This window comes from Chanos chanos, chromosome 12, assembly GCF_902362185.1.
Source record: "Chanos chanos chromosome 12, fChaCha1.1, whole genome shotgun sequence".
Lineage (NCBI taxonomy): Eukaryota > Metazoa > Chordata > Actinopteri > Gonorynchiformes > Chanidae > Chanos > Chanos chanos.
The window spans coordinates 13,064,872-13,090,930 of NC_044506.1; the positions used below are offsets into that span (position 1 = coordinate 13,064,872).

The following is a 26,059-nucleotide window of genomic DNA, read 5'->3' on the forward strand; positions in this document are numbered from 1 at the left end:
AAAAAAAATGATCTGTAGTTAATAGCATCAGCCATGCTTAATTGCTTCTTTAAAGATTATTCTTAAGTGCAGCCCATACCCTCACAAGGTTGAGTCTAGAGAATTTACTGGTGATGGTTGATTGTCTTAGGGTGAATGGAGAGAAGAACTCAGATGACTTTGGTTTGGAGTTCTGAGCTGGCATTTGAAGTATAGAATAGCAAGTAAGAGCCTGGTTTGATAGGGTAGTGCATGGCACCGGAGGATATAATGCCTTCATTCGGTATGTGCATGTAAATCCGCGCCGGAAAATGTTTCTTAGTCCGAGTCTTTTGAGAGGGGCTGCTCCCTTGACTTCTGCTGGGTGGAATGGGTTGGGTCAGTGGACGGACCCTGGCGAAGCCTCCCATCTGGGTACTGCGTGTTGTCAAAGGCGAGACGGTGCACTGTTTGGACGTGGGTCTTCAGATTTCCTTTCTGTGAGGCGCTGTAGGGACAGTAGCGGCATCGGAAAGGTCTCTCACCTGGAACAAACAAACACACAAGGGAAAGGGAGGGTCAGAGCCAAAAGGAGAAAGAGAGAGAGAGAGAGAGAGAGAGAGAGAGAGAGAGAGAGAGAGATGGATGGAGGGAGAGAGGGAGTAGATGGTGGTGGTGTTGTGCTGCTTGTCAAAGCAGTGCCTTTTTTTTGTTTTTTTTTTTCTTAAGGTAGAGCACAGACAGGTTGGGAGCACCAGGGAGGGGCTGTGGTTATGATTGATGGGCTGATGACATGCCATATGGAGACGGTTGACTGTTTACCCCGAGGGGGACGTCAGCCTTTTGTTTTCTGTTTCTGTCAGCTGCTCGTACAAACAGAGAAACTGGGAGACAGAAGTATCACTGCCTATGTTCCCCTGAGCAAAAAGACGTCATCCAAAAGGAGGATGCCTAAACTCTGGGCATATCAAGTTTGCGAGAAAGGCATACTTGACAACCACACACAGACCTAGTTTTTTCTCCCCTCGTCTTTCTCTCTTTTGGCTTAGTGGAGAAATAATTGTACAGGTCCTCCGCTCACTGTTTAATTAGACTGATGTACAACGTTGTCTTCACCGATTGCATAAAAATATCCCACACACCTGAACAAAACAAATGAGACTGCCATTCAATTGCACCGTATTATTATTTTTGAAAAATGAATGAATTACCAACAAGGAAATAATTGTCATTTGGAGAAGCTGAAAAAGGAGCATTATCATAAATCACCGCTCATAAAAACAGAAGACAGACACAATTAATCAAGGCTATCTGAAGCAGGAGTCTCACTCGAAGCCCTGATAAGGTCTATGCGTGGTGAAAACTCCGCAGGGGCATCCGCCCTTGTCCCTAAGGGAAAATAAAGTGAAATTCCCATTGAAAAACAACCCCACTAAATTACATTAAAGGTTATTGTCAGTACATGGCAGAGGCAAGGGTACATATTTAATTTGACCTTTCGTCTCTGCCTGATTTAGCCATTGGTAATATGCAACACATGCAAAGGGGTAATTCATTAAGGGAGGCATCCTTGCAGACGACTCGCACTTCTCTTGTGCTTACAAAAAATGTAATCCATTTGCGCTTCCAGTGTCTACAGAACATCTCAGACAGAGCAGGTATATCAGTGTGAATATGTAGAGCCTGGAAAGTTCTAAGGGATGATTGTTGTGAAAGGGGCAGACAGTTAGTGACACTGGAGTGACATCGCTGCATAGGGTACTATGGGAAATGATGGCAGTGAGCAGTGCCACAAAAACGGTTAAACCTTCCCAATGAAACAAAGAAAAAAAACCCCACACACACACACACACACAGAGACACACACACCCACACACACATACACACAACACATCCCAATGAGCGATGGAACGTACTTGTTTGGGGGCCTCTGCAGTGGTTGAACTCCAGTTCCCATGAGTCCAATGGACTCTAATACCACTGTGGGAACAAGGGGTCCAGTTAAAAACAGAAAAAAATAAAGATCAAAGTGAGATGGCTTTGATACTTTTTTCTTTTTTCCACCATGACATGAAATGACGGAACAACTTTGAGCAAAATTCAAAAAAACGCTAAATGTACTGTCCTGTCACTGTTCCAGTATATGTGATGTTTTCACAGTTTTGTTACTGCCTACCTGGGCATTTCAAAGCAGCGCTCACAAAGAAAATGGAGAAGGGAAGCCATTTTATAGGTCTCAGACAGCGAACAAGACTCACACATTCAGTTAACATTAGTCGGGACCATCATAGATTAGCATCACCAGTTAGCAAGGCAGCAGCAGACAGTGAACTGAAACTACCAATTTAAGATGACATACAGAGTTAGCGAGTATGCTAATGGAAGCCCCAGGCTCCTGCCCTGTTTCATTTGAATGCTCACAATGAAGAAAGCAATCACTGATGACGTTGATTATAACTCTATGTGTGGAGAGAGGCCTCTGCCTGTATAATATACCATTTGGCCTCTGTCACTTGGGATCATGCTGGCTTCCACACACAACCTTCACACGCTCTTTTACAAACTTACTCATCACACTGCTTTGCTTCCCTAACCACTGTCTGCTTGACAAAGTGAAGGAGACTGTTCATTTAACCAATTACACATAGCACATGACTATTATCTGAGGGTCGAGGTGCATGTAAACTGCATTAAAAAATCTGTACAATGGAAGTATTTCCTCAAAGGTTATGAGGATTGAAATGAAAAAGGGAGGAGTTCCATTTTTTTTTTTTTTCATTTCATTTTGGGCAATGTACTTGGTGACATACATGAAGTGAGCATTTGATGGTCATTCTGCTGGACTGGTGGCCAGGCAGTTCATTAACATGCGCAATTACATCTCCATAACTGACATCTGATTAATAATGTATACGATTTTTCACAGGTCAGAGTCACAAGCAAATATGTTTGTGAGAAAAAAAAAAAAAAACGAGGTTGTTTCATTCAAGGACAGAAAGATGACTCAAGTGTGCGCGCACACGCACACAGACACACATACACATACACATACACATACACACGCACACACATACAAACACACACACACACATTTGTACTTCTATCTATGCGATGACACTCACTGACATAATGCATTCCCTAGCCCCTTACCCTAACCTCAATCATCACAACCAAATGCCTAAACCTAACCCTTACGCTAATCTAAACCTAATTCTAACCTGAACTGTAAAACCAAGTCTTAATCCTCAAACAGCCCTTTGAAGAAGTGAGGACCAGCCAAAATGTCCTCACTCCCAAATTCTAAAACTAAAACTGGTCTTCACAAGGATAGCTGTACAAGTACACACACACACACACACACACACACATGCACGCACACACACAAATGGGTACAAACATATAATAATATGCGACACAAACATGTATATTCATACACACACAGAAACAGCATTTAACGGCACTGAGAAAAATATTCAGGATTAGGTGTATGGAGGACATTGCGTGTGGATATTTTGTGTGTGTGTCTCCGATACTTGAATATGTGCAGATGTGGTGTATGCATAAGTGCAGTTTACCTGTATGGGATCTCATATGTGTGCGATAGTGGCTGGGCTGGCTGAAACTCTTCCCACACACAGGGCAGATGTGCTCTCCTTGTTGAACCCCTGACCTCACCATCCCAGCTGTGCATGATTTGAAAGGAAAACAAAGTTAAAGAGGAAAAACATGTAGATGCCACAAGAGAGAGAGAGAGAAAAAGACAGAGAAAGAGAGAGAGAGAAAGAGAGAGAGCAGCAAACATCATTAGTATGTCTAATGTGTCATTATGTGAGGCTACCTTCAGGGCCTGGATGAGAGCTGTCACACCGCATCATGCCAGCCAGCTGACAGGCTGACGTGCACAGGGCCCGAGTGGCCGCATAAATTACCACGAATTAAAAGCATCGCCCCATGATGTGCCCTCATCTGTGCTACCGTGTCACATGTCAGGTGTGCTGCTCCCTCCCTCGCTCCCTCTCTCTCTCTCTCTCTCTCTCTCCTCCTCTCCTCCTCCAGCCGAGCAGCTGGATACGCTTTCCCAGCCGTCACCCCTACTCTGTCAAACCTCTGCTGTGCCGCCCAATCGGCTGGACACCCATGTGGCAGCAGGCCGGCCGCTGAGGTAATAGGGATGGAGTGGAACGTGGAGCAGGCCAGTTCCTTGCATCCCCTGGGGCTCTTAGACAGTGCCGACAGAACCCCCCAAACCCCCCCACCCATCCTTTCTGTCCATCACCTGGTGCTGGGTATCTACCTGTCCTGACCCCAAGCCTGTGTCGTCCTGGTGACAAACTGACTGAGAATGTGGGTGGCAGCAGCATATGACGCCCCTCTGCTGGCCTCAGTAAACATGCGTCCCTCAGCCATTAGCATGCATGAACAGTGCTAACAGGAAGCACGGCGGATGGGACAAACAAAAGGAAAAACTAATACTGGAAAGGTCACTTTATTGTATGTGACTCAAAGGGCTAAAGAGGAGGCTGATATTATCAGGCCAGACAGCTGACAGAGAGGTCTTCTGTCTCTCAGTAGTTCAACAATGAAGGCACTCTGAACATAGCAGCCTCCACTGACTGCCGTCTGGCCAACTGTCTTCAAACTAAAGTGAATAAAAATATAATAATAAATAAATAATCTAAAAAAGAAAAACAAATAAGAATCCAGCAATCATCAGTTTTCAAAGCAGCTGGTGGTTTAATTTGATTCCCTTTTCTCTCTCTCTCTCTCTCTCTCTCCCTCTCTCTCTCTCTCTCTCCCCCTGCTCTCTCTCTCTCTCTCTCTCCCGCTCTCTCTCTCTCGCTCTCTCTCTCTCCCTCTCTCTCTCTCTCTCTCTCTCTCTCTCTCTCTTTCTCTCTCTCTGTCTGTCTGGTACTTTGCATATTCGTGGCACAGGGGCGTTGTAACCCCTCAGAGATTGCCTGACACGGTGTTGGAGGCATGTTGTTTAAAGCAAGAAATGCCTTTCAGCGTTGGCTGTCTAAATTGGTTCTTGCACACTTCGCAGTTTGCATGTGGATGAAGACGTTACTCAATAGTTCCATTAACCTTCTACATATGGGATGGCGTGCATGCCACTTAGCCCTTGCCAATTCTTTTTTGTTATTTTCATGTGTGGCAAGTAAAAGCATTGTGTTAATGCTTCTTTGTTAAATTATTAATATCTCTGTCCTGATTAGTGATGACCATACACATCAATCTTCACTTGTCTCAGCAGGTCACAAAGCCCCTTAACAATCCTTGGTAAGGATGTTAATGCAGAAACTTAATAATCCACAACAGATCTCGTGTCTGTTTCATCTAATCCATTACAAAAGTCCACAGAGAGGTCCTCTGAGAAGCATCATGTTAGCCACGTGACATTATAATGTCCTAACTTGTTTGAAACAGATTTACTGCACAAAATTACATTGGTGAGCAACAGAAGATAAGCTTGTTTCCTTTTGTTTCCTTTTTGAAACTTTCTTGAAGGTTGAGAGTATACTTAAGGTGTATTTAACCTTATATTTACCTTTATAGTGATGACTAAAACATGAACATATGAGGGTGCAATACTGTGCAATACGCACAATACTAAAGACTATACACTCATCACTTTTTGTACATTAATCCTCCTTTTCGTTCATGTGTATAGTGTTATATTTTATTTATAGCTCATACCATTTTTTATTTTAATATCTTTTATCTTACATTTGTATTTTGTACGACTAATGCTCTTATCGCTGAGTTGACTTGTTTCTCTCGTGTAATACATTTCATTGTAACATTGACCCTGTGTTAACTTACATTTGACTAATAAAACTGAGCTGAACTGAAATGAACTGTGTGGATCTGTCACAGGAATCTCTTGATACAGATGACACAGGCTTCAGAGAAATCCGACATAAAAACATACTTGCAAACATGGGGTCCAAGCGGGAAGCATTCAAAAATTTTTCATAATTATAAACAACTTAGAAAAACCTCCTTGGAGTCTTTCAGTGGTTTTAGATAAAGTTTCAAAGTATATGTGCATAAGTATATGATTTTTTATGATTCTTTGGATGCCTTTTGATGATATATGTATGTATTTGTATGTGTGTATGTGTGTGTTGTATATACAAATATATATAAGAAGAGTATGTGTCACGAATGTGGGGACTAAATCCCTTTTTACCTGCTTGTTCCAGCATGGCGTTGCTGAAGCCCCAGTGGTGGTACAGGGTGGCCAGGTCTTGAGGGCTGCAATTCTTGAGGAAATTTAAAATGTCCCCCGTAGCCTCTGGGCAGTCTGTCGACAGCTCCCTCTTCAGCTGTGCATGAGTTGAAGGTCCTCCAATGCCCAGTCTGCCCCAGGGATCATAGCTGGCAGAGGAATGCATGGCCTGGACAATTTGGTCAGCTCTACCAGGGGTGTGTTGGGAAGAAGCCTTCGTTGTCCTGTGTTCTGAGGGGTTTTGTTTACTGGAGAGCATAAACCGCAGACCCTCTTGAGGAAGTAGGCTGCTCTCCATCACTCTACTCCCTGTCTTTGGGCTGGGTAATGAGGACCTCTGAGAGCTGGCTGAAGGCTTCACAGAGGTGGCTGCAGAAGAGCAGCTTTGCTGTGCTTCAGTTTTGGGTTTGGTGCTGCATGCCAACTCATCAAGCTTTGACCTGTTCCCCTTTTGTTTAGAAGACTGAGGGGACGCCCCCGAGGGGCCCGAAGCTGGCAGATGTCCCCTCGTCAGTGAAGAACCGGACTCGGAACTGCTCGTTCGAGGTTCTGTCTTCTTTGCTCCCGAAGGGCTGGGTTCAGGTGGGCTTGTACGCGACGTCCGTGTTTGGGGCAGAGACGGGCAGTCCTTGCCCTCCAGGAAAGGAGGAGGTCCCGTGCGTCTCTTGAATTCAAGTGAAGATTTGATACTCTTAAAGCCATTTCTGGGCGCCCATTTTGGAGCCAGCACGCTGCTGTCAATTTTATGTGCGACACGCTGGTGAATCCAGAGGACCTCTGGGTAGAATGTAGCATGGGAACAATATGGACACTGGTGTCTGACCAGGGTAGTTTGAGAGGGCTTTGACACTCCCTCTTTTGGGTCACCACCCCCTATGCACAGATTAAGGAGACTGGCATCAGTGTTGTCATCAGAGCTAGACTCTCTGTCCCCTTTGCCCTTCCCTTCCCGGTGCGTCTCGTTTTTTCTAATGGGAGAGGTTGTGCTTCGCAGGCCTGATCCCTCTGGGTGACATGAGGTGTTGTAGGGCCAATAGGGTTGTTGTAGCAGGGCATGCCTCAGCCTAGGGAAACCTCTGTAAGCAGAGGACAGGGTGCTGCTGAGCTGTGCGTGGCTTTGGTTTAGTGTACTGGTGAAGGCGCCCTGTCTCTTCTCCCATTCCTTGATGAGCGCATGTTGGGTCTGCATGTGTGCTGCCATGGCAGCAGAGCTTGAAGTGCAGAAGTCACAGTGACTGCATGTGTATGGCTTTTTATCTGTAACAAAGGGTACACAGATACTGAGACTTAGTATTGGTCATGGTAATATTATTTAATAGAAACTGCATTAAGTATTGGAAGATCATTATGTAATTACTACATTGAAATATAGCTACTGTTACACACACACAAAAAAAAAGCCTGACAAACAGTGGGGGGTATTCATTCTATACGGAATCTGGACATTCAGTGTTCTTTTCTGGTTTGCATTCCAGGATCCAGTAAAACAATACAGCCAACTTTTAATCAGAAAGTAGGGTCTGTCCCAAACCACAAGATGGCAGCCTTATACCATAACTCGTACCATGATTTCACAGTGACTTGACAGTATCTATTATTACCTGGTCTGATGATGTTGTTTAGACCATAAAACTAGGGACCGATGACCCCACATATGACATGTGATTTATTAGCACAAGTGTATCAAAACTTTATGTTTGTGCTAAATAGTCACATGTGGAACTCTGAGAAAATTTTTTTTAAGAATATTGTGATAATATAGTGATTTTTTCCCTGTCACAAAGGCACATTCAGTATGTGATACTATTATTGTTTCTCTAGGAGCATAATCAAGCATAATCAAGGACACTCATATAATGAAATGTTCCATCAAAGTCCAAGGGCTGAAAGTAACTACATTTTACAGTACTTTTATTTTATTGAAACAATTATTTTTGATGACTTGCAATTGTACCAAACTACAATTTCTTGAAAATATATTGAAAATCTTGATATAACTGCAAATAATGTTAAAACATACCAAAGAATTTATACTTACAACAACAATTCAGCTATTCATTATGGAACTAAACCAGAAGATGGCACTATATCTGAAAATATATCTAATCAGTGGCTGTCAACCAAAGTTCGCCTTCTTTTGGCTCACGTGACAAAGGCAAGAATACAGCAAGAAAATCTACAGGATCTGGGAACAAGCTGTGATGCATTTCCTCTCATATGTCAAGGATATGTTTGTTTACATTTGGCCTGTGTGAGATATGAGCTCCCTCGTTCACACCAGTAGCTCCTCCCTCGCTCCCTCTCTCTCTCTCTCTCTCTCTCTCTTTCTCAGCCATCTGGTTTAAATTTGATGGCTTTCTGTAGTTCCTGCAGCTAAACTGCCTAAGAAGGGCAGAGATTCAGCCAAATTAGACAGGGAGTCCTTTCTAGTAAATCTTACCATTAATGCTATTCACAGTTTTCACTCTCAGAGCTATTTATTTTCACTGGACACTGTTTGGGATATGAAGCATTATGGGTGGCCATTGAATTTTTGCAGCAAATTGAATCCAAAAAGGCAAAAACAAGGAAAATGGCGAAAAAAAGGCAGGGAAGACAGCGTTCAGAGGTTGCCACACAAATGGATCATTTCTAATCCACAGCTGCATGTCCAATAACTACCATGTGTTATTGGTTTGGCTTTATATCCACTTTGGACTTTTCATGACCTGCTTATTTAATGAATACATTTAAGTAATGAGGTTTTGAGGACAAAATTTTATTAGATCATAAATATATGAATAACTAAATAAGTACAGTGTTTCTTCTTCTAAAGTGGAAACACAGCTAAAATTCAGAGATTTATTGGGACTTGTCTTGTGTGAGGTCTACACAGAAAAAGGGAGTGAAAGTGGAAAGAATTCACATACATCTTCAGAAGTTGTATCTTCCTGAGACAGGAAGTTCAGAAATAGCATGCAAAGTGGGGTTTAGAGCCAGTCAGCCAGCAGAAAACCTGACAAATCAGTGGCTGTTATTGCTTTCTAAATAACCAAAAACAGGCAAAGCAGCTGCATGGATTTAACACTGATCCGTTTGTTGCACAGGAAGTCAGATTATTATCAAGTGCAGCTGCTCAGTGCAGGCCTATTTACATACCTCAGTACAGCACAGAAGGAGGTAAAAGGACAGGTGACAATGGGGCTTGTATACAAAAAATCTGATTGAGGAATTCATGTTAAAGTGTTCAATTCATGACATGCCAAAAGAGATAAATATGCCACATTAGACAAGTTGTGACAATGGCATGATTACGGGAAAACATACTTACATGTATGTACGTGCATACATGTGCATGTGTGTGTGAGATTATATACATATATATGTATGTATGCAATTATTTTCTTATTGGAATGAGTAATCTCTATCTCTCTCTTTCTCTCTCTCTCTCTCTCTCTCTCTCTCTCTCTCTCTCAATTTGGGGACATTGGCTCCCCAAATTGAATCCTGGGGGGTCTAAGTCTTGCTAGTATTCTTATTAATAAACCCTTATAGCTTTTGACTGGCTATGGAGTACACACACTTGTTTCCCAATGAAAAATCAGATTCTCTTTATGTAGTACAGGTGTAAAACAACAGGACCCCAGCCCCGCAGGACTGGATGCGAGGAACACTGTCCTAGCTCAAATAGCTTATTTTCACTGTTTCAGTTGTGATTCTCTGTATCTCCACAAGATGCCCCTCTTCTCCACTTCTCACAGCCCTAGACACTGTACATTTTCTCATTTGCTCAATCAAATATAGTGCAGTACATCTGAGTTCTGATCATCAAGAGCGTAACAGCAAAACAGTGACACACTGTTTTTAACACACAAAGTTTTCAGTCACAGTTCTCAAATTGAAAAAAAAAAAAAAAAAAAACCCACACTCATTTATAATTACATATAACTATTCATAGCAAGTAAAAACAATCAAAGAGTCTCCCCTGTGTGTTTTCTGTAGATTATGATTATGTGAGCTCTCTATAGCTGCTAAGCCTTTTTCATATTATCCATCATTAATCCTTGACTCAGTGTCATTTCTGGTCATCTGGAGGATAAACGTTTAGATCCCAGACTATATCCTGCATATTACTCTCCCTCCGTTTTAATCTGGAGGCTAAGAAATGTACAGTAAATTTGCAGCTTTGCCACATTTTCAATTGAGTCAATTCAACATCAGTGAAATTTGTATCTGATTTTTACTGTGCAAAATAAGGCATGTAAGAGCCACAGAGTGTCAAAGTGATATAAATCAGAAAAAACGAACACTGTCTCAATTCATTAATCTTCTACAAGCTTCATAAGCAAACATTTTCTTAAGCCGCTAATGTCTACAGCTGTAATATGATAATGTCTGAGCCACTTGTTTCTCTTTTAAAGTAGTATATTGTTGTCTAAGATATAACATTTTAATCAATATTCTTGTTCTTATGTCCCTGCATCCCAATTTCCACATACCTTGATCTCCTGGCTGACCTCTTTGTCTTGCTTCCCTGGTGGCACTGGCTGCAGGAGAGTCTGATGCAGAGTCTGCAGGTCTAGAAGTGCTGCCCAGGCCAGCAGAGTGGGACCCATCCTCTGTGCCATCACTTAGGCCACCATGTCGAATAAGCATGTGTATCACCATCTGCTGGTGAGTGCGGAAACCTTTCCCACACTCCAAGCACTCTGAGGTCTTAGTTTTGGCATTCTTGCGACTAGTGCGGGAAGAGGGACGATATTCCAAGTCATTGCAGTTATCTGGGCTAAGGTCGCCTGTAATGGCTGGCCCATTCCTCTCGCTGTTGCCATGAGGAGTGACCCCGCCAGCATGACCGCTTTGACTGTAAACTTGGTTTGCAGACCCTCGCCTCTTCTTGCTGCTAGGATTTCCAGGAGATGACTCTAACTGTCTCTTCCTTTTGTCCTGCTTTAATAGCACATACTCTCCTTTTTCCCGATCATATGCTACATCTGCATCTGCTAGTCGTTCCTCCCAGCCAAGGCTTTTCTCTGACACCTCTACCACTCTGCCTCTGGTGACCAACTGCCAGGCCTGGTAGCTGCTCACTGGGTCCAGCTCTGGAATTCGCTTCCCAAGGCTACCTTCAAAAAGATTCTCTCCTGTCCCTGCTGGTCTCAGGTTCAAGCATTCCAAGAAGCGTCTCTTTCCAGCGGGAGACTGCGGATCATCGTCAACATGCGGAGACTGACGGGTGGGGCTCACACTGCGACCATCGGAAATGTGTTTGTGGACTTTTTCATGCAGCCACAAGCTCTTACGATCATGGAAGAAGTTGCCACATTTGGCGCAAAGTTCATAGAGACAAACATCATTTACAAGCCCTGCCTCATCCTGTGCCACATTGTTGATGGTAGCTGGAGGATCTGATTCACTTTTGGGCTTTGTTTTAGTGCTGTGGGTCTTCATATGGCTTCGTAAGAACCAGGGTTCCCGAAAGCGGCGTCCACAGATGCGACAACCGTGGTCCAGGGATCCTTGGTGCTTCTTCATATGTGTCTTGAGAAGCCAGGCCTGTGTAAACACCTGATCACACTGCCCACATGGAAAATTCCCTCTGACGCCCTCGTTTTCCTCTCCTGCCCCATCCACAGTGAGGCCCTCTGGTGTGGTGGCACCTTCCTCTGAGGAATGTACCTTCTCCACATGGGCCAGAAGCTGATCCTCCTGTGAGGCCTCAAAACTACACAGCTGACAGTTAAACACCTTGTGAATCTCTTGCATGTGCTGCTCCAGCTCAGCCTGGCTAAACAATTTCTTTCTGCACAGGGAGCACTGGAAGGACTGCTTGCTGCCCTCACTAACCAGTTTCTCTTTCTTGACCCCCTTTTTCCGCCTCTTGGTGGTCTCCTCACCATTAATGACATTGTTGCAGGCAGAGGTGCTCTCAGTGGGGCTAGAACAACCATCCTGTGCTTCAGGGACACCCCCTTCTTGATCTTCCTCCTCCACTTCTTCACCATCCGCGGGGCTTTGCGTGAGACCATCCAGCTTGTGGGTACGAACGTGGGCCTTCAGACTGCCTTTCTGCGCCGAACGGTACTGACAATGAGGACACTTGTACGGCCTCTCACCAGTGTGTTTCCTCATGTGCTGGGACAGAGAGCTAAGGAAAGGAAAGTTTCGGCCACACAGCTCACATGTGTGGCCATGAGACTTCTCGTCAGGGCCAGTGGGACTGGCCTTGGAAAGGGATTCCTCGGCTGCGACCTCCTGTTGCTCGACCTCCATGTCAGGGTCTTGATGTTTGGATGCTCTGCTATCTGCTGTCCAATTTGTTCTGTGTTATGAACTTGTCTACTTGTGTCATACGTTTTCAGTAAAAGTTCTCTTCACCATAAAAGTCATCTCTGATTTCCTAGCAATTATGTATCTTTGTTTTTAGTGTTGCAGTTGGACCAACTTCCACAATGAATCATCATACCTCTAGGAGGATCTGGTTCATTTTTATGACCTGATGAAAAAAAAAAGAGGAAAAAAAATTATATGATGTGAGGACACAGCCCATGAATTAGACATGTGTGTGTGTGTGCATATGTGTGTGTAATAGGGTTAGGCAATAAACACTTGTTTTAATTAAATATAAGTTCGTGCGCTTTGCTCACTTCAAATCCAATTTTCCATTTAGAGTCCAACACCTACGTTTATGCTTACCAAGAAAGATCATATCTAACAATGTCTGAGGTATAGGGTCATGTATTTTAGAAGAAGCTGATTGTACTTAGTTACATGTTTTACATTCTGTTTGATCTCTCTTATACTCTTGTATGCTTAAAAAAGTCATAAAGAAAGAGAGGTAGACAAAAAGAGGAAGAAGAGGGAGGAGAGAGAGAGACAGAGAGAGGGGGGAGAGACAACAACCTGAGGGGCATGTTTTTGTTTTGTTTGCATGTTCACACGCAGATTGACCAAGCAGAGAGTATAACAGATGACTGAATGATCAGAGGAAAACATGTCAGCAAACTCACCACTCTACAAGCCCTTTACATGCAATAGTTACACCAAGAAGGATATTAACTATTTTAGCTCTACAAGCACACACCCCTGAATGGAATCAGGATATCCTGCCATTTTGTCTTGTTTTCCAGCAGTTCCAAGTGTACCAAAAAGTGTCTCAATTATGTAGAAATGAGCTGTCCTAAGAAATTTCTACAATGCTTAACAGAATATCAAGCGTATGTCTCAGCGAACACTATATCTGAATATCTCTGTACTTGTTCTTTGTGCGTGTGTGTGTGTGTGAGTGTGTGTGTGTGTGTCTTAAGGACAGCGGTGCCAGCCTCTGCACTGCTTCAGTCCTCAGTACGGAATGAGCGATAGCCGTCTGCTTGGGGGCCTAAATTGAGTGTGTGTAGTGAAGCGTGAAGCGCTGCATTCAGCACTGGGGAGGAGAGAGACATCCAGGATGAGGCCTCAGGGCCAGCCCACTCACCCACCAATCAATAATCCATTATCAACCAACCACATTTCATCAGACAGACACAAAGAGCCACTCCACTACCTCTACGAACCTCTGAGAAAATAACACTAAAATAACAAGCTTATCAAGATAAACAAAGTGTAGTTGTTATTTGCTATAACACACGCATAAAACAAAGTGACGTAGTATAGAGGTCAGAGATTAGAGCACAATAGAAATCTTTTTTTTTTTCTTATACCAAGCTTATTATTTACTACTCAGAATAGACAAGACTCAAAACACCTTCTTTTTATCAGCTCTTGGCACTTTTTAGTGCAGTTAAGCTGTTTTGCACAAGTAACAAACATGGTTTTATACCGAAAAACACAAAACGACTGATTAAACTTTCAAAGTAATAGCCGTTCATCTTTTCTAATGTTGTTTATGAACAACTTATACTGTTTTGATTTTTAGTAAGTGAATGAACAGAGCATCTTGTCCCAGTGGTCATGTTCCTGACTGGGTGATGTGTTAGACACACACACACACACACGTACACACACACACACACACACACACACAACAGCAGTGGGGTTATTATTGAAACGTGCCTGTTCTCAGAGGGCTTACCTCAGCGTTGTTGACCTACTTATCCCCAGACAGTTGAGCTCATCTTGGGGCTCTATCAATGCAGGATCAGTGCATTTTTCAAATTGAGCTGTGTGTCTGTCCTCTACCAAATGTCCTGTTTACCCAGACACACTGTTAGAGCTACTCAACCACAAATGAGATGTGTTGGGACAGCAAGGAGGGGAAAAAAAACAGATCCTGGAGTGGCTTTTGTTCTCCCTAGTTTGTCAAAGATGACAAATTTTGCTGTAGCTGGTCAGCTGACTGTCACAATTTGGTCTATTTTGGGCAATATAAATAAATTTCATGACATTAATTTCATTTTGGAATTCGGAGATTATCGTGACTTTTATTTTGAGATTATTTGGAGATTATGGTCATTTATTTAACATTTCATTTCATAAATGATGTCTAATGCAAATTTATCGTATTTGATATCTGAACTTGTAGTTTTTTGTTTTTTGTTTTTTTCATCTGTTCTTTTGGTTGGTTGTTTGATAGCTTGTTACTTTGAATTCTTTTTTGCGTTTAAGCTGTTTGCCTTGCCAAATGTGTGAAAAACATGCTCAGGAACATCACGTTCCCTCTGGGTAAAGAGTCTGTGATTCTCAAACAATTCAGCAAAGCCCAAATCCCCAGTTCAAATCTCATTGTGTCATTCCCACCAAAACTGTCACAATAGCTCATGTCCATACCTCCTCAGGGGGGGGTCCAGCATGGCCATTGTTGAGGAAAGGGGTCCTGCCTATGTTTGGTCCTTGCCAGAAACATGTCTGGTCAGGCCAAACAAAAGGGGGAACCCTCCAGATCTTGTCTTAGCTGAGGACTGGCCAGTTTTTCCTAAGCACGTTAATATTTCTCCCATAACTGGGGCCCATATCACTGGAGAGTAAAACTGTGGATGATAGCAGGTGCTGGAGCTGACACTGTCATATTGGATTATGGAGACTGCAGTGTTGGCTGCTGACATGGCAAGAGGAGGATGCCCCAAAGGTTGTAATTAAGGGTTAAGTGAACCCAAATAATTGGGTAAACCAGCAAAAAATAGTCTCTGTGAATCACAGTAAACAAACATATTCAGGTTTAGTATAATTGGAAGGCCTGTGCTGTTCATAATGGGAGTGCCCAGATACTAAATACATTTACTTAACAGGATTCATGAATACCCTTGTTAAGAAATAAGACAGTAGACCTGAGCAATATAGTGTCTATATGAAAAACACACAGATCAGTGAAATCTTCACTCAGAACTTTTAATGAAAATGAAGCCGGCTACGATAGCTACCGATTCCCATAGCTTCTGATGAGTTATCTCAAACCAACACAGCTGACCTTCAAAAATGCTTCCCCGTTACTTTAGTCTTCTGACTGAGGTTCTTCCCTGCTGTCTTTGCAATATATTTCTCTAACCTCTGTCTGCTGTTTCACTCTCTCTTTGTTCACATTGCAGGTCCCCTTTTGGCAGAGGAATAGTATGAGCTAAGCTAGTACATACATAACATCAGTCTAGGTATTTACTGATGAGATAATAATTAAAACAATATTATATAACTGGAGGTTAATCACACTGCATATGCTGGGGGGACAAATAATAAAAAAAAAAACAACAAAAAAAACATCAAAAACAGGTTTCAGTACAAGGCACGTCACACAAAAAGAAACATCTTCGCTAAAATGATATTTGCTAAATAAATAAATAAATAAATAAGACAAGGTCATGTTTTCTACCCACTACCCAATGTGCGAACAGACACACACACACGCATGCACACCCACACCCACACACCTAGATTAACAGTCAAAAATAGGAAATAACACCACACACAGGCCCATATCCCTGACATGCAGCCCTGAGCACTGGTTCCATTCTTCCCTTGGCCTCTCTTTCTTCTGCTGATGAATAGCCATGACCAGTCAGCTGTCCTCACGTTTATTCAACCTGACGGCCGGACCAGCTCAGCACAAACTCCCCATGGCCTGGACGCTAGTGCTCTGCTCTGAGCCAGAGTGTGTGTGTGTGTGTGTATCTTTGTGTGTATGTGTGTGTGTGTGTGTGAATGAGTGAAAGAGAGCTCATGCCAGATCCCAATACATATGCTCCCTCTAACAGACAGCCGAAGAGCCAAACAAGTGGCTGTGTATGTGTTCAGCATGTTTTGCTATGTATACACATATGTTACAACTTACAGCTATGCCATACAAACATGTTGTATGCAAGTATACATACTGGCACGGACCACACTTAATTGTGTACCCTGCCAAGCGACATTCAACACATTTTCAGGCAAACCAAAAAAAAAAAAAATTCTAGATTTATCCCAGATTAAATATACTAAATTCACAACAGCGCTGTCTAAGACAGAGACACAAAGTTGTTGATGTATAAATATGTAGAGCCGCCAGTCTTTTCTTTTGTATTTATTCATTCAGAGAATACATCACAAAGCGACGCTTTCATACAGATCCTGAGAGATAACGGGCACCTACATAACTGAGGTCAGAGCAAGCTTAGGCTTTAAATGCATTTCTTTATACAGTGTGCGCCTGCATCAGGGGGTTCTGTCTTACAAAAGGACTAATCTACCACTATAGACCCTGTGGTGCACAATCACATCTCTGTAATGCTAAAAGAAATAAATAAACTGAAAATATGCTATGCTGATAAAAGCAAGCCAAAGGCAAAATACTACAATTGTTCCATCCGAACAAAGAAACAAAGACCGTGACTGTAATCTTCACTCATGCACTGGTTTTATGGCACATAATCATTTTCATGCCAAATACGGCGAGAACGGGGTACGATCCTCTGCTTTATAAAAGGTCGTTTAAAAAAAAAAATAAAACAAAAAAAAAAGAGGACTTAAGTGGACATAAACTTTTTGGGCGGGGGATCGTTTGCCATGCCACCGGGACATTTTAAGACGAGTGAATGAGAAGAGGCATCTCTCTCTCTCAGTCGGTCAGGATGTGTGTTAGGGGATCTGTGGTGGTCATCTGCTGATGAGATTACACTGTGGCTGCTGTGACTTGGCTTCATGGAGACTCTGCATCCACGTCCCCAGATTAGAGAGATAGTGTTCTGTCCAGGAGGCACTCCCTATTCTACCGCAACCAACGAGCACTCTCTAAACCCTTAACCCTGTTACACAACAAATAATCAAGGATTATTCTTTTTTGGCATTCAGCATGCTGCTTGATAGATCATTCAGTTCTGCTCACCGTGCACGTAATGAACATTCTTGCCAATTACAGCAGGAAAATTCATATTTTCAGATCAAAGGTTTATTTCGATTGTACTGATAATACACTTGAGTAATGTGAAACAGAGAACAGTGTAGTGAGGTCAATTTGAAATTTTAAAGAATTTTAACTATCCCTGTGTGATCTATGATACACCAAGTAAAAACTGAAAATGAATGTCACAGTGGCAAATATGTCATTTCAATATGTTTCAGGGGTTAAAGGGCAGTCCTGGGCCAGCCAAGAGTGTGTATGTGTTTGTGTGTGTGTGTGTGTGTGTGTGTGTGTGTGCGAGAGAGAGATGGAAGTATGGCCGAATGAAAGAGAAAGAGAGCCACCAGCGTAAAGGGTTATGTAACAGCTGACCGAGTCACTGCAGTGTGATATAACATCGGCACTTCTCTAACGTCTTCATAACAAAGAAGAGCCATAGACACACAGCAGAGACAGATATAATACTTCAGTAAACACACATTTTCTCTGAACATTTATTACAAAAACATTGGGAAGCAGACTCACCCGCAGTGAGACAGACTACAGGAGCCGAAGTTACAGATACAGAATACATATTAAAATATGATTACAAGCTTGAATTTTACAGCCAAACACCCCCCCCCCCACACACACACACACACAAACACACAAACACACAAACACACACACACACACACACTTCAGTTGATCCCCTACACAAAAGCGCATGTACATGCATGCACACACAATGTGAATTCAAACATGACCTCCACACCTAATAAGACCATCTGGGACTGTGTGCAGGGTGAGATACATCTGGACACAGTGAGCATTAAGTCCTGCACTCTAGTCCTCAGAGTAGCTCCTTTCCTATGTGCATTCATGATGCTTTTGGTTGGGTGGTATGCTGTGGGCCTGGAGTATAATCTGGTGGCATTAACTTGCTCTCTAAAAAAAGCACTCGACAGGGATTAGATTATCATGGTAAGGTCAGCTGAGACGTTCTCTCTCTCTCTCTCTCTCTCTTTCTCTCTCTGAACAGATACAATACATGCTCAGCTAAGCATCAAAATCAAATATTCTTTGGAAGGACCTCTGTGCCAAAACTGAAGCCAGAAAAGATACCTTGAGTTAATCAAAATAATCAGCTTTCCCTCGTTCTTTCAAACAGATATCGAACAGTTACCCACATATATTTTCCTTTCCTTTGGATCTGCCCACACAACACACACACACTTTACACTGCGCACATAGCCTATTTCTAACACACATGAAACAGTACTTTAAAACAACATCCCGAGGAAACAACAGCGGTACCTTTAACCTGGAGAATAAAACTAAAGCCTCAAACTACATAAACGTATAAACCGCTTCTCCTATAATTCAGTCTGAGCCATTACAACTGTAGCAATTTAACACAGGTGCACCTGACTTCACAAATACTTACATGATGAAAGCAGAAACATCCTCTCCAGGAGGAAAACAACGTGCAGCGTCTAAAATCTCAAAGGTGTGCGTATACGGGATTAAATCATTTTCAGATTAGATACGTATGTGTGTGTTGTATTTCTCAAAGGGCCCAAACCAGTTTGTATAGTGAATCTGTCTTCCCCCTCTCTCTCTTTTTTACGACCTTGCAGGAAGATCTAGAGAGACACACTTCCCCAGTGGAAGTCAGAATCTCTCAGTATCTTTGGCTCCAGTGAGATCCACTCAGAGTGAGAGTCCAGATGCCTTTCTCACGGCCCCCGAAGCATTGTCTCTTTCCTTGTTTATTTATTAATGCTGAGTCAGGGAATGACGTATAGGGTACTCCAAATACTGTTTATTAGAAAATGAACAATGACGTCCGGCTAAAGAAAACATTCAAATTACACACATGATCAAAACCATAACAAGCTATGCTTTCTACTGCTTTATGGATCCTATTTTATTTGGAATGACTTTGGGAAGAAAATACGCCCATATGTGTCGACCAGGACACAGTTGTAACCATCACAATTTATAATCTTAGACATCAACAAAACATCCTGGATTAGCACTAGCAAGTTGTTTTAACTGTCTCTACACAAAGTATATCAAAGGATTTGGTTCCTCTCTCTAACTAGTGCTATCAGAGGTAGGGGTAACCTAATATCCTGTGTTGTATCTCTTATTCTGTGCCTAAGACAAGTGCTCAGAGAGGATCTGTGTCCTTTGGGTGGAACTCACTCCTCACACCTATCTCCCATCTGGTCACTGTCTGTGTGTGTGTGTGTGTGTGTGTGTGTGTGTGAGAGAGAGAGAGAGAGAGAGAGAGAGAGAGAGAGAGAGAGAGAGAGAGAAAGAGACTGTGTTTGTGTGTGTGTGTATGCGTAACATCATTTCTGCAGGAAGCTTTTTCTCAGATGAGAAGTTTGACTTCCTGTTTATGAAGTAACCCCTGGAGTGCAACAATAGGATGGAATTTTTTTTTTTCTTTTTTTTTTTTTTGGCAGTACAGAGGATGCCTAACACACATCTTCCAAGACTTTATCAACATAGTGCCATTCAGAGCATAATAAAGGGTGTGTTGGCAGATTGTGTGTATTCTGGTAAACGTGCACATCACAGGGAATGAGTAACATGGAACATATAAACTAAACCACTCTTCTTTGCAACACCTTGGTTACATCCTTCCCCTGACCTACTCTTTCATCTATGCTGAGAATTAGGAACAGTGTTCAGGGGAGCACTGCCCAGTTGGACACAAAGAGCAAAAATAAGCTGGATGTACAGTGGTTTATCAAAGCACCTGACCTCTCTGATGTCTGTTTGATGTCTTTGGTCACGATATGTGACACGTTTTACTGACACTGATTATACTGATGACATTTTAAATGACATTTTTGCTATAAAAAATGCATGTTACAGAATACAGTTACACTGGCATATTATTGCCATGTCATTAGCGTTCCACATTCATTTAACAGTGGACTTCACGGTATAATATTTATGGTGATATGAGACTGCCTAATCAACTGCACCTGATTAGAAATGAAACAGACCTGAGTCTGTCATGTTAGGCCCACAGGATTTGAGGTCAGTCTAGCTGGACATCTGCTGCCAAAATCAGTTGGATTATAAGCTTTAATCCTGTTCTGTCTAAGGAAGCAAACTAATGCCTCTCACCCCTCATCAAACTAGACACAGTGGTCCTTTCAGTAGTTAGTTTTAACCACAGGCCTCTTCCTTTCTTAACAGCTAACGCTAAAGTGGTGGGTAGTAAGGTTTACAGATAAATGTCTCTGGAAGTCATGCATTGTTTAAGTGACCTGTGCAGTCAAAGGAGTAATCCTGATCAAGCAGGCAAGATGACACTATTCTGAACATCCTTTTGAACATTAAGTGTAAACCACAAGACAGTGAAGACCGACATGGTGTAACGTGTATTAAAGTCATGGTATATTTACAGTATGTTCCTTCCCAAATAAAGCCACAGAGTGGGCAGTTAAGGTCAGTTCAACTCAGAGAGAGGGATTTGTTTCACAAACGACAACACTTATCAAGGAAGGTTTTGGTCTGAATAACTGCTTACTTTCTTTGCATAAGATGAACTATAGCTAGACCGTCAGTTGCTTGTTTCACGGGTATATATTAGTCTGAGCAATTTAAGGGAAGACACTCATGGCACCCTGTGGATCCAATCACTTCATATTCACCTCCAGTCAGTTCACTGAACATTAGAAGCAGGAGGGGAGGCTGACTGGCAAAAGATGTTTATGAAGCATTTGGCGTAAAAATCAGCATAAGAAAAAAAACAGAAACACATTTCAAAGTGTGCTTTCAATGTACTAACAGCACTAAGCACATGATAAAATGAGAACTTCTGACAGTTGTGTACATCATCACACTCCCTCAAAGACAAAACTGGACTCAAATACCATTCATCATCATAATCGTCATCAGCATCATCATCATCATCACATTAATCACATGAACAGTATTACGCTGTAAAAGGAATATCAGTTACAGTATTCCCATGAGAGAATCAATACACGACTATCTAGCTGAACCGTGTTCGTACTGAACCGCACACCGGCAGTCAAGGTCAACAAGTGTTGGTTTGCTGGTTTAATTGGATATTACTTGAATAGCATCACGTTGATGTCGTGCAAAACTTGAATGATGTTTGATCTTCACCTCACTATGAGGGCTCCATAATAATAGCTACTGAGCAGTAAGGTGCTGACAGGATTGGAAATAGTTGTAAAAAAAGAATTAGTTGTGTTGTACTTCCTTCAGCTAAGATCTCGTGTCCTGCCATTCCTTCAGAGGATTACACAGTAGAGCCTCACTACAGTTACCACCCTGTGCATGTTGGAATATATTCATTGGAAGAGCCACGTTAATTTGATGTGATGAGCCAATGTGCCACAACAATGTTCTGCTAAAGTAGCACTGCTCTTTCAGTGCTTAATGCTAGCTGACTAAAGAGTAGCTTACTATTACAAAACAGATTATGTATGCCCAACCTTCAAACTGTAATTCACAGTATCATGTAATATGCTGAGATACACACACATCAAACTGAAATACACAAACAAACTCACAAAACTTTAGCACATGAAATAGCAAAGAAAAGCCACCACTGTTATACAAAGTGTATATTCTGAGTATCCATCATCTTAACAATTTCGGGCGAATTTGAAAGCAAACGGTACAAACAGTTGTATCAAACTTTCCGTTTTTACTTTTGTGTATGAGCATGGGTTTGTATTTACTTTTAAGTTTATTAACTGCGTAATATTTCATTCATTATGAATTAATTAGCAGGTGTATGAGTGTGCAGTGTAACACACTACAGTTGCATGTAGAATTAGCACATAAAAACTGTGTTATGGTTATAAAGCCTATGCACTTTTTTATTCCTTATTAAGTGCAGAAATGTTTTGAGTCTGACTTCATTAAGTTTAGGGTTACGTAGAGGAAAAAGCTCTACAGTGTCAAAGCAGCTGTGTAAATAAAACATTTGCATACTGTTGACCCTGTCAGTCAGTAGCAGTCAGTATAGCTCTGTAAGCTATAATGGGGCTCTTTTAAACATCTCACTTCATTTGTCCCCCTTTTATTACCAGATGACATAGAAAGGAATGGTCAGTTAAAAAAAAGAAAGAAAAAAAGAAAGAAAGAAAAAAAGAAACATACCATGGATTAAATGAGTACTCTTAGTGTTTGACTAGCTGAGAATACACTCAAATTTAGAACTGTGTAATCTAAATTGTTTCTAAATAATGTATCTGAAAAAGGCCACAAAGGGCGTAGTTGAATAGCGCACAAAGAAAACACAAAGCCACAATCCATAATAGGTAATCGTCATAAAAAAAAAAAAAGAAAGAAAGACAGAAAGGAAAGGAAAAAAAAAACACGATAAACCAGTCACAGCTGTTCTACCAAACCTAGGCGTCTCAGCTCAGCAAATTAATTTCTTCAGGCAGACAAGGACACCCCCCCCTACCCCCACTCCTGTTCTTTTACTTAATCCTAGTGATTAAATCATTTTTCTTTTACCCTAATTTTGCCATCTACAAGGGCTGATATGCACTGTGCATATTCTGCATCGATTGCCATACTGAGAAGATTACCCTAATAGCAGGATTATCTCCCACATGTTGGCCACGCGTGGAGCCTCTAAGCAGTGGTGCCAGGGCCTTTGTCAGAGGACTAGAGGATAGTAAATGAGGCCAGACTGTCCAATGAGAGACAATGTCTCTGTACATGTCCAGTCTTGTTAAGTGTGCTTGTAAGGAGATAGTAATCATTGTAATAAAGAGTCTATATCTGTTTTTTGTTTTGTTTGTTTTGGTAATAGGAGTGAGAGCTTTTCACTTCAATGAGAATATGAATCTAAGAATATTTATCAAAGAGTATCCAGATTATTTCTATGGGTTGTGTGCAGTTTAACGTATCGGTTGGTTTTGGGATGTTTGCAGACCCATAAATGTTGTTTTGTTGGACTGTAAATGTAAAAGAGCATGCTTTTTCATCATACAGTCGGTTATTCAAATGACTCTACAACTGACACTGAAGATTAGCCTTTCAACTCACTAGTTACAGACCTCTTTAACCCCTCTCTCTCTCTCTCTCTCTCTCTCTCTTTAGCTCTCTCTGTGTTTTTCATTCTTTTTGTCTGTCTCTCACTTGTTATTAGAATGTGTGCTAATGGTAATAATAGTTAAACAACTGCAACTGCTTGAGGACAATCATGACATTAAAATATTAAAGTTACCAATGGGAGCTTTTTGTGAGTCCAGATGGAGGGACTGAAAGCCTATTCAGCCAGTGGAAAAAAAAGGAATTCCAGTAATCTGGTGCTGATCCTTCACAATGGCACCCTTGTGCCTTTTGTTTTGGCCAGTCATTACCCCAACTTCATGTATCCTCAATGGAAATGATAGGACTAATTGTCAATTAATACAAGAGACTGGTTAAGGGACATGTTTAGCTGACTTGTATTTACAATCTGATTTGTAAAAACATCAACATTTTCTTAGTCACAAGTGGAGTTCTATATGTGACCCAAATATTTGCTGTAGACAGCTGTTAGATTAAATACAATAAACTCATGTGTCTCTCAATGGACTTTCAAGGGAACGAAGGTGCATTACAGACTCTGTCACACAAAGACGTTTAACTATTTCCTTCAATACAGTTCCAAATCTAATCCCACTGATTTCATAATTAATAACAGATTCATATACTAATGAAACAGTTAAGCGCTTGACTGACTGCTTACTGTAACAGCTTGAAGCAGTCTCTGTGTCCTCTTTAAACAAATAAAGCCACAGAATTTTACACATGAGTGTATGTTCTGTAGCGTCACTCAAACATAGTCTATCTCTAACAACACAGACATATTTCATAAGCTCCTATTCTACACTCTGCTTTCTGGAGGACACCTGCCAGAGCTGATTAGTGTTTTTTGAGACTATCTTGTCGAAGCTACTGAGTTACCATTCCTGAATAAAAAGGAAGTAAACTTTCACCGGAGATGAGCCTCATGCAAATGCTCGTGTCCCACAAGCTAAACTACCATAACTGAACTCTTTGTGAGAACACATCAGCAAGCACTGTACACAAAAAGGAAGGATCAAAAGAAAGTCCCTAAAACGACCACAGAAACAGGACAGCCCTCATTCTGAAAATGATTAAACTATTTGTTTTAAAACACCTGCCTATTATATGAGTTATTCTTAGCAACAAGGACATGCTGAAAACATCACCCCTCCAGGCACATATCACAAAGCAAAGGTATTAGCCAGTCTGCTAATGTTATCACATCAGCTGCTTCTGTCCTCACTCCTCTGTGGCCTGATGCTTGCAAAATTACCTCCTGATGCAGTGAGACTGATGTAATGCTAGCCAGTCGGCTTCCAGAAACAGACTTATTTCTGCAGGAGGTCAAATACCTGCAGCAGATATCATTCTGCTATACAATATCCTATTTGTAGTACATATGGTAAGGGTAGCAGTAATGACTCTTCCATCCCTACCACAATAATTACTGCTACTACTACTACTACTAATAATAATAATAACAATAATAATGTGGCAGATATGTTTGAATAGTTGATTTTACAAAACGTGAAGTTCCATATATTCCAAATTCTAAAATTATCCCATTTAAAAAGTCGTTTTATTCTCTTCAAACAGATTGTGAAACCGCAATATAGGGATGCACTGTAAATACCTTACCATTTGAGCTTATTAAGTATCCGCAAAAAAGATGATGTCTCCTGGCAGTTGTATTCTTGAGAGAGCACTAACATCCTGCACTGTTTGTTCTTCTCCCTTTTCCCCCTCCCTTTTTAATGCGAGAATCTCTCCTATTTTTATGTTAAATTCCTTCCATATTTCAGTGAACAGAGCGAAGTTTTGGCTCTAGCCGTTGTTTGGAAACTACAGTCCCCACGTCCGCGGTGGCTCCTATCTCCAAGAAGGCTTTGGGTGCGTTCGTAATAGCAAATGCGATCTGACAAGCAACGGAGCTTTAGGGGGAAAAAAAAACTCTACAAAACAAAAAGTAGGGACCAAGCCCCGCCCTAATAGCTTGCAAATCAGCAGTAGCTTAGTTGTTCCTTGATCTTGAATACGAAGCGGAAGGCCGTCTGTGTCTTTATTTCGTTGTGCGACTCAATACGTGATTAATAAACAAAATAGTTGGAAACCATTGATAACTCAAGCACACTGCACACGGTGGACCACGAAACGCAACACTGAGGTAACCTCGTATCCGTAAAAGTGATTCCACCTATCTCCACATTGAGGAAATTTACTGACATTCCTCTTAAGTGGTCATCATTCTATCAACAAGTTCATGTACAGGCCTGTAACCCACAATTTTTTTTTCAGTGTCCTTAAGAACGCATTTCTACCCCGAAAGCGTACTTACATAAACCAACGAGGAAGAAGCCGGTGAACAACTACGATACAAAGCATTGCTGTTGCAGACAGGCATACGATATAAACATTGTTATGGCACTCAAAAGCCCTCTTGTTCTTTCCGAGGGGTGTAAGCATTTTGTAAATAAACGAATGTGTTGATTGAAACAAGAAATAATATCAAGAGGCGCTGCTGGTTTTAAACT

The 26,059-nt window shown here is 41.7% G+C and overlaps 1 protein-coding gene across 1 annotated transcript; it reads right to left on the reverse strand.

Moving 5' to 3' along the window:
- Window positions 1–297: 297 nt before the first annotated feature.
- On the reverse strand, window positions 298–12,442 carry znf516 (zinc finger protein 516). The gene is made up of 4 exons (XM_030788499.1): window positions 10,669–12,442; window positions 6,152–7,447; window positions 3,534–3,641; window positions 298–503 (listed from the first exon to the last, which is right to left on the reverse strand). The coding sequence occupies exons 1-4, from the start codon at window positions 12,440–12,442 to the stop codon at window positions 298–300; spliced, it is 3,384 nt and encodes a 1,127-aa protein (XP_030644359.1).
- Window positions 12,443–26,059: the final 13,617 nt, after the last annotated feature.

Bases quoted from the DNA above. Each gene is read 5' to 3' on its own strand.
- znf516 (XM_030788499.1), bottom strand. From the start codon at position 12,442: ATGGAGGTCGAGCAACAGGAGGTCGCAGCCGAGGAATCCCTTTCCAAG. The intron at 3,642-6,151 runs GTAAAAAGGGAT...AATCATGCACAG, and splicing joins CGCCATGCTGGAACAAGCAG to CTGGGATGGTGAGGTCAGGG. The intron at 504-3,533 runs GTAAACTGCACT...TGTTTGTTCCAG, and splicing joins ACATATGAGATCCCATACAG to GTGAGAGACCTTTCCGATGC.